Source organism: Chiloscyllium plagiosum, unplaced genomic scaffold (genome assembly GCF_037043375.1).
Source record: "Chiloscyllium plagiosum isolate Xiang-an unplaced genomic scaffold, Cpla_swu_hap1 HiC_scaffold_37, whole genome shotgun sequence".
Taxonomy (NCBI): Eukaryota; Metazoa; Chordata; class Chondrichthyes; order Orectolobiformes; family Hemiscylliidae; genus Chiloscyllium; species Chiloscyllium plagiosum.
In genome coordinates, this window is record NW_028270175.1 from 27,720,339 (window position 1) to 27,732,890 (window position 12,552).

At 46.5% G+C, this 12,552-nt stretch overlaps 1 protein-coding gene across 8 annotated transcripts in view; it reads right to left on the minus strand.

The window, feature by feature from the left end:
• LOC122540243 (kazrin-like) overlaps nucleotides 1–12,552 on the minus strand; it is a 719,824-nt gene that overhangs the window by 160,243 nt on the left and 547,029 nt on the right. For all 8 annotated transcript variants that reach the window (XM_087980531.1, XM_087980530.1, XM_087980528.1 and 5 more), the window contains one exon: nucleotides 1,238–1,374. In XM_087980531.1, coding sequence (XP_087836657.1) covers nucleotides 1,238–1,374 — 137 coding nt within the window. The remainder of the gene's footprint in view (nucleotides 1–1,237; nucleotides 1,375–12,552) is intronic.

Consider the following 12,552-nt stretch of genomic DNA (forward strand, 5'->3'; position numbering starts at 1 on the left):
GGGGAGAGGAACAGACATCTTTTGATCAAAAATGCTTCACCCTGAAGTGTTAACCGTTTCCCTCTCTACCTGCATGTTCTCCTTCTATTTGATTTCCAACTTTCGGTATATGTTGATTTTATATTTGGAATGGACAGAACGAGGAACAGAAAGAACAAAAGAGACAGGGAGCATGAGAACTTGCAAACAACTCACAAGTATTGAAATTATTTTCACTGAGGTGGGGGAGGAGAGAGAGAAATGAAAGAGAGAGAAAAAGAGACTGAGAGGAGAAGGGAAACAGAGAAAGAAAAGAGAGATTGACAGACAGGAAGGAAGAGAGGGAGAGAGACATACAGAATGAGAAGGAGAAGGGTTGGTACAGATCTATTGTTAATTATATCCCAGCATGCAAAGCTGTACCAGTCTTCTTTGTGTAAAATCATTATTCACATCAGACTGAGGTGAATCATCGATTTTCAGGTCAACTTTGATTTTCAAAGACTTCACCTACTACCTAATGAGGCAATTTTGAAAGCCTATTTTTCTAACTGATGTTGTTAAACAGAATTAGAGCTCTCTCTCATCAAAGTGAGGGATGTTAATATCAAGAAGAGCAATTTTTCAACACAGGCTCCTAATCAGTATGCAGCACTTGATAAGAAGCAGCATGGATTGGATTGGATACACGGTAAAGCTCCTTACAATTCTTCCTCGACTGCAACTTCTGAGTCAGTACAGCATCCATTTTCACCTGCTACCTCAGTTTGATTAAATGCCAGTTACTCAAAAGAGGAAGAGTATTGAGTGGTGGATCTACACGTTGCGAGGGTCAGGGCAGACACTTCCTCAAAAATGGGTTAGGCCTGCACTGACAGGACAGAGGTGGGATTTTCAACCCTGGGCTGCACGTGAGGCATGGCCAATGAGGTGAAAGGTCACAGTATTCACTCAGTGTGGAACAGTTGCCCGTCCTCACTGATGACAAACATTCCATTAAAACCGTACACGGACAACACTTCAGACCATGAAACAAACAGGTCGCCCACAATTGATGTTCAATAGGAACAGACCGCACACAATGTAAGATAACATGGAGATACATGGTGGGTGACCATCCCCAGATTTATATTTAGGTTTTATTGTAACGATTTATAGTTAGATTTAGATTTTATGACATGGAAATACATGGTGGGTACGAAACCCATCTTTTCCCCGTAGCCGATGTGTGCTTCTCCCATTCTTGGTTTCCATTTACCTTTCTGTGTTGCTCATAGTTTCTTATGAAATCTCGCAGTTGTTCCTCCCGGCTCTCTAACGTGGCGTACAGCTGCTGCATTTGGTTGACCAGGTCAGCCTTCTCTGCTTTTAAACGTTTACGGTCTGTCTTCATGGCTATTGAAGAAGGAGAGAAGGGGGCAGTCAGGTTTGTGCTGTGACCAACACCAAGGGCAGTTATGGGAAGGCTTCGGGCCCTGTGACTGACAGGGACCCACGAGCAGACTGCTTGCTCCAGCCATGTGAGTACGGAGAGAGAAAACTCATGGATAAGAAGAACAGAAACAAGGTTGTTCTGGGAGGATGCTCCATTTGCAGCCTTGTCAATTTTCTTGCTGCAGTGATTTTAATGGGGGCCTATATTTGAAAGTTGCAACTCAGTGACTGAGCTGAAACCCCTGCATCCTCATTGAGTGGAGTAGGTTTAAAGCAGGTATAAAATTCCCAAAACAAGCTGCTTTGATATTATTTCCATCGTTATTAGTTGTTAAAACATACTGGACCCATATAAATATATCTTGAACTTCCAAACAAAAGCATGGAGTACACCAGTTCTTTGAGGTTATAATAAGCAGGATAGATAAAGGGAAACCAGTAAATGTAATGTATTTAGATTTCCAAAAAGTGTTTGGAAAGGTACCACAAAGATAGCAGGTCATGGTGTTGGAGGGAATGAGCATAAATAGAGGAATAGCTCACTAGCAGAAGGCAGAGAGTTGAGATAAATCAGGCATTTTCAAGATGGCAACCTGTAATTAGCAGAGTGCCACAGGGATCAGTGCTGGGGCCACAATTATTTAGGTTATCAATGATTTAGTTGATGGAAGTAAAGTCATTATAGCCAACTTTACAGATGACACAAAATAAGTGGCAAGTGGTGAGGATGACACGACGACTTTACGAGGGGCACAGATATAAAGTAACCGGGCAGAAACTTTGCAGATGGCACATAACGTGAGGGAAATATGAGGTTATGAACATTGGCAGGGAGAACAGAAGAGCTGAATATTATTTAAATGGAGGAAGACTGCAGAAAGCTGGAGCCGGGATTTCTGAACTGAGGGACCAGCCTGAAGAGCAGGAGCCCATTTCTCCCTTTCTTTGCAATGCTTCTCATGAAAGTGAGAGCACAGGTACCCAGCAGAAGGTATCTTTACCACTCATGGAGGATTCCTGGAGAGGGTTTGTTGGAAGTCACCTAGAACAAGGGGATTTCAATCACTTGCAGTTATTTCAGGGACATGCACCAACGTCAGCACCTTGCTTGTGAAGAATAACTTTGAAACCAGAACCAGATTTTGGGTAATTTGTGTAAATTCTTGTAAAAAGTATTTAACTAATACTTGACCAAAATATTTTAATGCTAACACTAGCAGAGGTTTCTTTTTTTTTGTTTCACCTCAGACATGTGCGCGTTACCTTTTTTTTAGAAAAGGGAAGATATATTTGCACAATTCATATTGTCTGACAATAATCTTTGTATCTTTGTTTGAGTAATAGGGTTTTGGTAATAGGTCTGTTATTTGCTGGTGACTAAATAGCCTGGTTGACTTATTCTTAACACTGAACTTGACACAGTCTGAGATGCCCAGTATTGGCCATATCACTGACCTGGATCAACATAAAATTTGTAGGGGCCATTGGAGGATTGGGACTAGAAAAGGAAACAGTGACCCTTCCAATCTTAGTCAATCCACATGCATAAACAAATACACAGTCATAACATCACACAGCACAGAAACAGACCCTTTGAAAGAATCAGCCCATGTTTAACATAATGGCAAACTAAACCTGCTCCTGGCCCATATCCCTCCAAACCTTTCCTATTCATGTCCTTGTCCAAAAGTCTTTTAAACGTTGTAATTGTACCCGCATCCACCATTTCCTCAGGACGTTCATTCCACACGCGAACCAATCTCTGTGTAAAAAATGTGCCCCTACTTTTTTAAATGCCTCTCCTCTCACCTTAAAGGTATGATCCCTAGTCTTGAATTCCCCCATTACAGGGAAAAGACAATTACCATTAATCCAATCTCTACCCCTCATAATTTTATAAAACTCTATAAAGTCATCTCTCGACCTCCTATGCTCCAGCGAAAAAAGTCCCAGTCTTTCTTTATAACTCAAACATTCCATACCCGGCAACATTCTGGTAAATCTCTTCTGAACCGTCTCCCGCTTAATCATAATCTTCCTAATACATGTTCAGAGACTCAGTAAGAAATGGACTGAATCAACGACAGAACCGGAGAGGGTATTAAGGTTGTGTTACATGTAATGTTCCCTCTAAGCTGGGTGGACACCCCAAGGGTTCACATTCTCAGCATCTCTCTCCAGCTCCTGAAGTTGCTGCCTCCCACGGATATTGGAGGTCTGTACAAGTGAAAACCAGAATTAGCAATAATGTTGATTACATAAAGCCATTTGGCCCATCTTGTACCTGCTGGAACTCAACAGGAGCAATTTGGGACAAACTCCCATTTCCCTGCTCTTTCCCCAAAGCTCTGTACCTATGGTGGCACAGTGGTTAGCACTCTGCCTCACAGTGCCACAGACCCGGGTTCAATCCTAGCCTCAGGTGACTGTCTGTATGGAGTTAGCACATTCGCACCGTGTTTATGTGGGTTTCCTCTCGGTGCTCCGGTTTCCTCCCACAGTCCAATGATGTGCAGGTTAGGTGGATTGGCCATGCTAAATTGTCTCATTGTGCCCAGGAATGTAGAAACCAGGTAGATTAGCGATGGGGAATGCACAGTTACAGGGATGGGTGTGGATGGGATACTCTTCAGAGGGTCTTGATGGGCCGAATGGCCTACTTCCATGCTGTAGGGATCCGATGATTTTCTTTACTCCTTATGTTTGTCCTTTAAGAGTTGCAACTATCCCTGCTACTTAGAAACCGCCCTCCCACTGAGGGTCGCTCGGATCGGACAGGCCTGTTTGGGGCACTGCTGTCACACTGAGGGTATCAGCAGCTTGAGCCAACTCAAACACCAGTAGGAACAGGATTGAATATTTTACCCATGACTTTGCAGCTGCTCAGTGGCTATCCATGTGGCCAATAAAAAGCTAGCCCAGATATTCCTGCCTCATCCCTTACCAGCCCCAGGTAGTTCTTTCACCAAAGAGGAACTCGCCCCCTCCCAATCATTCGTGTTTGATCAGATTCCCTACAGTGTGGAAACAGGCCATTTGGTGACATGGCCACAACAAGCCAAAATCTGGCCCTTTGTGGGGAATAGTTTGGATAAAGCCATCTGTGTGTCTTCCTGTTAGACTGTTCAAGTCAGTGGCCCCTCGTCACACCCCACGTGTTTTCTGACAAACCTTCCAATCATTTTCGCTTGGTCTGCACTCTTCTGCCCTTTCAGAGAGTAAACCCATGTGTCTGGCACGGGGTTTCTGGACACGAGGTCATTCGAAACATACGGTGGTGTCCCTTCTCACTGCCTGGGCTGACTGGAGGTAAGGGGTGGGCATGGAATAGGTGGGAATGAGAGAAAGCAGGTGAAGGGAGTACACAAGATCGTAATTCACACACCTCAAAAAAACAAGGGAATCAATGTTAGCTCAAGTGAGCGTGCACAGAGCAAGAAAATTTAACTCCCTCCCCTCCTGCCTTGGTCATTACTGGGTGAAGACAGCAAGCTACCAGGCCAACAGCTCAACTCTCTGAGGCAATCGTTTCCTGTTTAGAATTCATCAGGCATCGCAAGATAACACCGGACCTCCCTCAAGGTCATCTTTGATCTCTGACGCACAGCACAGAGCAGCTCTGGAATGACAAGGGTCTCCCAAGAGGGGCGCAAGCAACTCCCAGTGGGACAAGGTTCAAACCGGCCACTTTTGCACAGGAGCATCCTCTGAGGAGGGGGCGGGGTGGGGCCGGGTGGGTGGGTGGGGGGTACTCTTCCAGCCTGTTTCCTTTCGGTGCTTTCACGGGCACTTTTTAAACACCAAAAAAAAGCAGACCGGAGGTTCACCAGCAGAATGTTCTGCTCTGCCAACACCCCCCACCCACCCTCTGGGAGGGGCAGTGTTCAAGGTATTTATAATTGCAGCTCCCACACCTGAACAGAGGTGTGCATCCCTCATTGTTAACAAGGAGAGGCTCAGACCTGTGGTGTTAGGATTAATTGGAGGCCTGATTCTAAACCACTCGGGACCAGCTCATTAAAATCAAACACTTCAGGTGGCAAATTGAGTGACCAATGTTCAGTGGGAGCAGTACCTGCACCAGATATCAAAACAGCTCGTTCACCGACATCCAGAAAGAGACAAATTGTTCAGACTTCACTCAGTTCACTTCATTTTATGTTCATTTCAGGTTCAGCCCTTCCCTGACCCAGACACACATCAATATCCATTTGCTGTCTATCATAGTGGTTATACGGTCATTGACCAATACCAACCAGTACAGTACCTGTGCTGTTCAGTGACAGACCTGTACCCAGTAATACTTCACTCGAATATTATTCAGCCGGAAATGCTCTGTGCAGACACAGCCTACGTTTGGTGAAGTACCGGAGGATCAACATTAAAATCTGTGCTCCTGACAGAGTTGTGCGTTTGCCGTGCAATGGCCTGTTGTGGATCAAACAGGTGAGGTCAGTGCGCCCTACACCAACTCCTGCACACGAGGAGGTGGATGGACAGATGTCTGAGAGACTCAAACCTCCAAACCAAGTACTACCTGTGCTACAAATCTTCTCAAAACTCATCAATACAAAGACCCTGCTGGCTGCGTCTGACCCTTCAAAGAAGCACAGCACAAGGATTTTACTGAGTGGCCATTACTCTGAGGTTGCAGCCGATTCCCCCCTCCCCCGTTTCCTGTATGTGATGGTCAAACCCTCATCTCCTAGCAACACCAACATCAGCACCACTGTTCCTTTAACCGATTCCTGGGATGAGGGGTAACCTCATGAGGAGTGGATGAGCAGGTTGGACCTGGATCATTGGGGTTAAGAAGATTGTAAAGGTAATCTTATAGAAACAAACAAAATCCCGAGAGGACTGCGACATTTAAAAGACATCTGGATGGGTATATGAATAGGAAGGGTTTGGAGGGATATGGGCCGGGTGCTGGCAGATGGGACTAGTTTGGGTTGGGATATCTGGTCGGCATGGACGGGTTGGACCGAAGGGTCTGTTTCCATGATGTACATCTCTATGACTCTAGTGTGGTTCACCTTAGTGGAGAACTTCAGGGGACACAGTTTCAACATTGAGAATCTACCATTTATATTCCATTCAGCAGAGAGACAGTTGTCTTTCCAAATAAACAGGGTGACGAAATATACTCAAGAGAGGGGACAGATAGAACAGTGGAGTCAAGACCAAAGATGGATCAACCATGATCTTATCAAGCTGATAACAGCCTGTGGCCCATGCCCATATTAACCAGAAAGCTGCATGTTGGTTTCTCCTCCTCAGTTCCATAACGTGTGGTCAGGGAGTTCCATCACTCCATTCGCTCCAACTCTGTCCCTGTCCCTGGGCAAATCCACACAATATTAGATTAGATTAGATTACTTACAGTGTGGAAACAGGCCCTTCGGCCCAACAAGTCCACACCGACCCATCGAAGTGCAACCCACCCAGACCCATTCCCCAACACCTAACACTATGGGCAATTTAGCACGGCCAATTCACCTGACCTGCACATCTTTGGACTTTGGGAGGAAACCGGACCACCCGGAGTAAACCCACGCAGACACGGGGAGAATGCGCAAACTCCACACAGTCGCCTGAGGCAGGAATTGAACCCGGGTCTCTGGCGCTGTGAGGCAGCAGTGCTAACCACTGTGCCACCGTGCAGATTCACATCAATGAGCTTCTGCATCGAGAATGTTACAACAGCACGAGCACCAAGAATGATCCAAAACATGGCGTCGAGCCCCAGAAAGAGACAAAACAGCTTAATAGTATCGCACCTTGCACCAATTTCAAAACCCTTCCAAAAAGCTCAATGGAATCACTAACGCTAACCAAAGCAGTAACAGAAAGCCTTGGCTTCAGTCTCAAGGAAGTCAAGAAACTCAAGATCGGGATGTGGAGCACAGCAATGCAGCCACATTCCAAGGCAACGGTCTGTGGATTATGGGGCAAGACCGCAGACACGGCTCCCTGCTGTGGGCAAAAGACTCAAGCTGTGCTTGTGGTCACAGCAAGCTGGGGTAAGCCCAATGAAGGGCAAGTATGACCACCCCTGCCTCTGCATCCCCCCCCCCCAAACACTAAACCCACCTCACCGACCCACCCCTCCTCCAGGAAAACGAAGAGCTCATCCGTCAGGTTTGAGTGATCCAGGGTGTGGACTACCCGAACCGTTTTGAGCAGCTCAAACCAATTTGCATGGGAATGGGCCCACAGGTACCTGAGTGTGAGGACGTGTGTGTTGGTGTCTCGTTATGAAATGGGAGCAGGTGAATCCCTCACTGTTGAAGGTCACATGCTCCAAAGGTGAGGCTATGGTCTTCTCAGTGTTGGTGTATTGCTCACCATTAAATATGGCCATGTTGTAGAGGATGTGCATGTAAATTTCACTATCCCCTGACACCTGCTGGTGAGACGCTTAATGTGGACACTGTCACAGAAAACCAACCCTGCCACACCCTCCCACATGATAAACCAGCTGACCACTGGGTTGAAGAGTGTGGCGTTTGAAAAGCACAGCTGGTCAGGCAGCACCCGGGAAGCAGGAGTGTCGATGTTTCTGATAAAGGAGTCTTGCCCAAAACGCCGACCCTCTTGCTCCTCAGATGCTGCCTGACCTGCTGTGCATTTCCAGCACCACACTCTTCGACTCTAATCTCTAGCATCTGCAGTCCTCACTTTCTGGATGTAGGTTTGCTCACTGAGCTGGAAGGTTCATTTTCAGACGTTTCGTCACCATGCTAGGTAACATCTCCCAGTTGATTATGACCACTGGGTTGTACAGGCCGCATTCTCTTCATCTTTTGAAAAGCAATTCAGCGATTCTGGTCTCACAGAAGAATCTCTACAGTGTGGGGCAGATCATTCGGCCCATCAAATCCACACTGACCCTCTGAAGAGCATCCCATCCAGACCCACCCTCCTACCCTTGTAACCCTGCCTTTCCCATAGCCAATTCACCCTGACCTGCACATCTTTGGACTGTGGGAGAAACCGGAGCACCCAGAGGAAACCCACGCAGACACAGGGAGAATGTGCACAGTCCACACAGACAGTTGCCTGAGGCTGGAATTGAACTTGGGGTCCCGGGTGCTGTGAGGCAGCAGTGCTAACCACTGAGCCACCTTGCCGCCCCACTTAGATCCTATCTTGATTCAGAGTGGATAACGATGGAGAAAGGTTTCTGCTCTGTTTCAGCAGCTGCTCCCTGCCTCCACTCTCTGTAGCGTGACTTGAAGGGTGGACAGGTCAAGCCGAAAATCTTTCATTTCGCCCTCTTCATATCGCCATGGTGACACAACCCTGGCAACAGCCATCAATCATTGTGCAAAACTGCAATCACTTTGACTAGAATTGACCTGACACCAGGAACCTCATTAAATGATGCTCTAACATAACCGTGATATCAGTGATTTCTGCTGACAGTTGATAATCGAATCCCACTAGTCTATGTTCACCAATGACAGTGGCTAAGAATTGGCTTGGTCCCTAGACCTGTCTCCTGATTTTGCCACTTCAATTCTCAGCAGCCTAAACTGTTCAGTCCATTTGTGACATGGAATTACTTCTTGTCACAAGAACACACGAGGCACTGAGCCTGCTCAATGTTCGGTCAATGATCTGAGCTTAAACAAAAGGATCCACTCAATGACCTGTGCTCAAAAGGCTGAACCACCTCAAAAAGCCAACTGTAGGAGATCACTTCAGCTACAGCACTTCACAAAACCAGTACAATGCAGATAGAGACCATTCAGCCCATCTAGTCCGCACCCAGCCTCTGAACAGCATCCTACCCATACCCATTCCCCCTAAACTATGACCCCACATTTCCCATGGTTAACCCACCTAGCCTGCACATCCCTGGATACTATGGGTAATTCCCATGGCTAACCTCCTAGCCTGCACATCCCTGGATACTATGGGTAATTTCCCATGGCTAACCCACCTAGCCTGCACATCCCTGGACACTATGGGTAATTTCCCATGGCCAATCCAGCTAGTCTTCACATCTTTACGGTGTGAGAGGAAACCCACTCAGGCACTGGTAGTACGTGCAAACACCACGGACACAGTCAGCCAAGACTGGAATCGAACCTGGGTTCCTGGCACTGTGAGGCAGCAGTGCTAACCACCTCAAATCCAGCTAAGTTTTTGCATCAATTTGAAATCGGTAAAACTATTTTACAAAAACATCTTCCAGGTGGGAGACTTCAGTGTGAGCAAAGGCAGGTGCTCAGAGAGAAGATTCTGGAAGAGGTTTCCTGAATCGGAGGGAGAGGTATGTAGGCAGTGGGGTTCAGGGTGGGACCTCTGGAGACTAACCAGCGTTGGCCAAAGAGTTTGCATTGACGGAAAGGACAGACAGCAGGGAAAGGGTGAAGGGCCTTCTAACACTATTGGAATCAGAAGTATGGTGCTGGAAAAGCACAGCCAGTCAGGCAGCATCCGAGGAGCAGGAGTGTCAACGTTTCAGGCATAAGCCCTTCATCAGGAATGTTTCTGTGTGAAAAAATGAGCGAAAGGATTTTCACATCAGTTTAGACTTTATTATGCAGAGGGTCAACCAGAGAGCTTCTCCATGAATCTGCAGGGTAGGGTAAGCTTTTTCTCAACTTTCCTGAGGTAAATATTCATCACTGCAAAGGGCACCAATGCAGAACTAACCACCATCAGATCTCTGAGAGACAATTTCCCCATTAAAGGAATGGCTCTTCAGTGGTAGCCAACTCAACGGCAACGTTTGCTGCCTCATTAAGACAATTTTAACCAAAACCATTCTTCACAAATATTGTGACGGCCTTCTGGTGATTTCTGCACTTTCATGCTATGGGCCAGCTGCTAGAGGGCACCAACTAGCCCCCTCACTGAGGGGAGGTCTGCATAGAATCTATCGGGTGAAAGGTACTGCCTGGTTTAATACTGGCCCATACAGACCGAGGACTTACCAGTTCCATAGTGGCCCTGTACCCAGTCAGCTATTTCCAGTCGTATTGGCCTCTGTGCTCGTGGCGCAGGGAAGAAAGCCAATCAGCCCTCACTCCTGTTCCTCACAATTAGCTCCTCCCATTGAAAGTGTGCACACGAGTGTGAACAGTGGTTGAGGACAACCAGCTATTGCTGTCTGGGGTTTGAGCATCCTCCAGTACCGTGGCCTTGTGACCGTTAATACAGGAGGCTGCTCGACTGCAGGGGATTCACCACTGTGCCTGATCCTCTCTTTACATTCTACCTACGTGCAAATATTCCAGCAGGAGTAAGAGGCAGTGGAAGGTGGAACTCTGGCTGATAGTGCCCCTGGCCAGACCGAGTTCAGTTTCAGCAACTGTCCTGCAGGGGGCAGTCAGCCTGGAAAGGCATCTTGGCCTCCTTTTCAGGCTGGACTTTATTTTCAAATAACTCTGATGGTTAAGTTTGAAAATACTGGCACTGGGCCAATCATAGAAGGATTTTGGAGCAGATGGGTTTGGGTCTGGATAAGGACACTTAACAGATTTTTGGACGACTGCATTCAGTTCTGATCTCCCTGTGAAAGGAAGGATGTTGTGAAACTTGAAAGGGTTCAGCAAAGATTAACAAGGATGTGGCCAGGGTTGGAGGATTTGAGCTATAGGGAGAGGCTGAGTAGGCTGGGGCTGTTTTCCCTGGAGTGTCGGAGGCTGAGGGGTGACCTTCAAGAGATCTATAAAATCATGAGGGGCATGGATAGGATAAATAGACAAAGTCTTTCCTCTGGGGTGGGGGAGTCCAGAACTAGAGGGCATAGATTTGAGGTTAGAGTGGGAAAGATTTAAATTTCAATTACATAAAAAAAAACTCCACACAGTGATTAGAATTCCACCTCGTTCAAAAAGGGACTGGATAGTCATCGTATCAATTCCAATTTTAAAACGCACTCAGGCATCGTCCCTAAACCCTGACCACCCACGACTGGTAGTTAGCTACATTTTAACCTCCTCCCATTTGTCAAACGTCCCAATACCAACGAGCTCAGGGAAAACTAAACTATCTGAAGCAAGAACTTTTAATGTTCATGTCTTAAAGGTTTTGGAATCGATTTCAACAAACCCGAACCATTAATCCTGACTCTATTCTTACTGCAAGACAAGCAAACTGAGTGGGTAATCATTCAGTCCAATGACTGTGCCAGGCATCATGTTAACCACTATCTCACTGGGCCGCTACCCCAAAACGTGACTCAAATGCCTTCCATTTGGTAAGTCTAGTTTTATTGTTCACTGATTGCTCCTTTATATAACAGACGTTTGCCCTGGAGATATGAATGAACTCACAGTGGTTAGAATTGAAGGACAGTGTCAGGCTGAAACCTGAAAGGCGCACTGCCAGTACACAGAGCAGTTCTCTCCTTGTGCTTTAACCAATCGTTTACTTTCTTAACTTCGACTGGTCCTGTGCTTTTGTGAGTGACTGGCTGCTGGAGTCTGTTCTGGAATTCCTGAGGAGACTGGGATATCTCTGACATTTGGGGTGGGAGAAGGGAGTGAGTAATTGGGATGGGTCATGAGGTATTAGTGTTCTGAGAGAACAAGCTGGGCTGGTCTTCACACCAAACACAGTGGGACTGAAAGTCACCAGGAGCAGGTTACCTTGTTTTCCTTCCCAGCCCCAAATAGACAGAAGTCGATCCTAACACGGTTTTCGCTAACTAGTTCACTAGGTCTGTGGATAGGACAGAATCTGTGACCTTCCTGCCACAAAATCTCAGTGTTACACCAGCTGACACCTGTAACTACAGTATTAGAGCCTTTAAATATCCTGTATTTATGTTTATTCATTCAGTCAAAGCTAGAATATTTACATTTGTGTACAAACAAAATCTAATGAGATGCTGGCACTGAGGAAAGCCAAGGATACCAATCTTGTCCTTTGTTGTCCTTTTAGTCCCATCCTTCTCATCAGTAGGTGCTGGCTTGTCTAAGGGCTCTAACAATACTCCTGTACTTGATCCCAGTTTGTGTGGGAGATGAGAGAGTGGTTTTCAGACCATTAAAGTGTGACATAGATCCCAAATCCTACTCCAATCTGTATCTATGTAGTATACTCTCTGTTGGCGAGCAGTAGACAGCAAGGAGGAGTTAAATTTTCCTCCTCCTAACCTGGAAGGGGCTGAGCAATGAA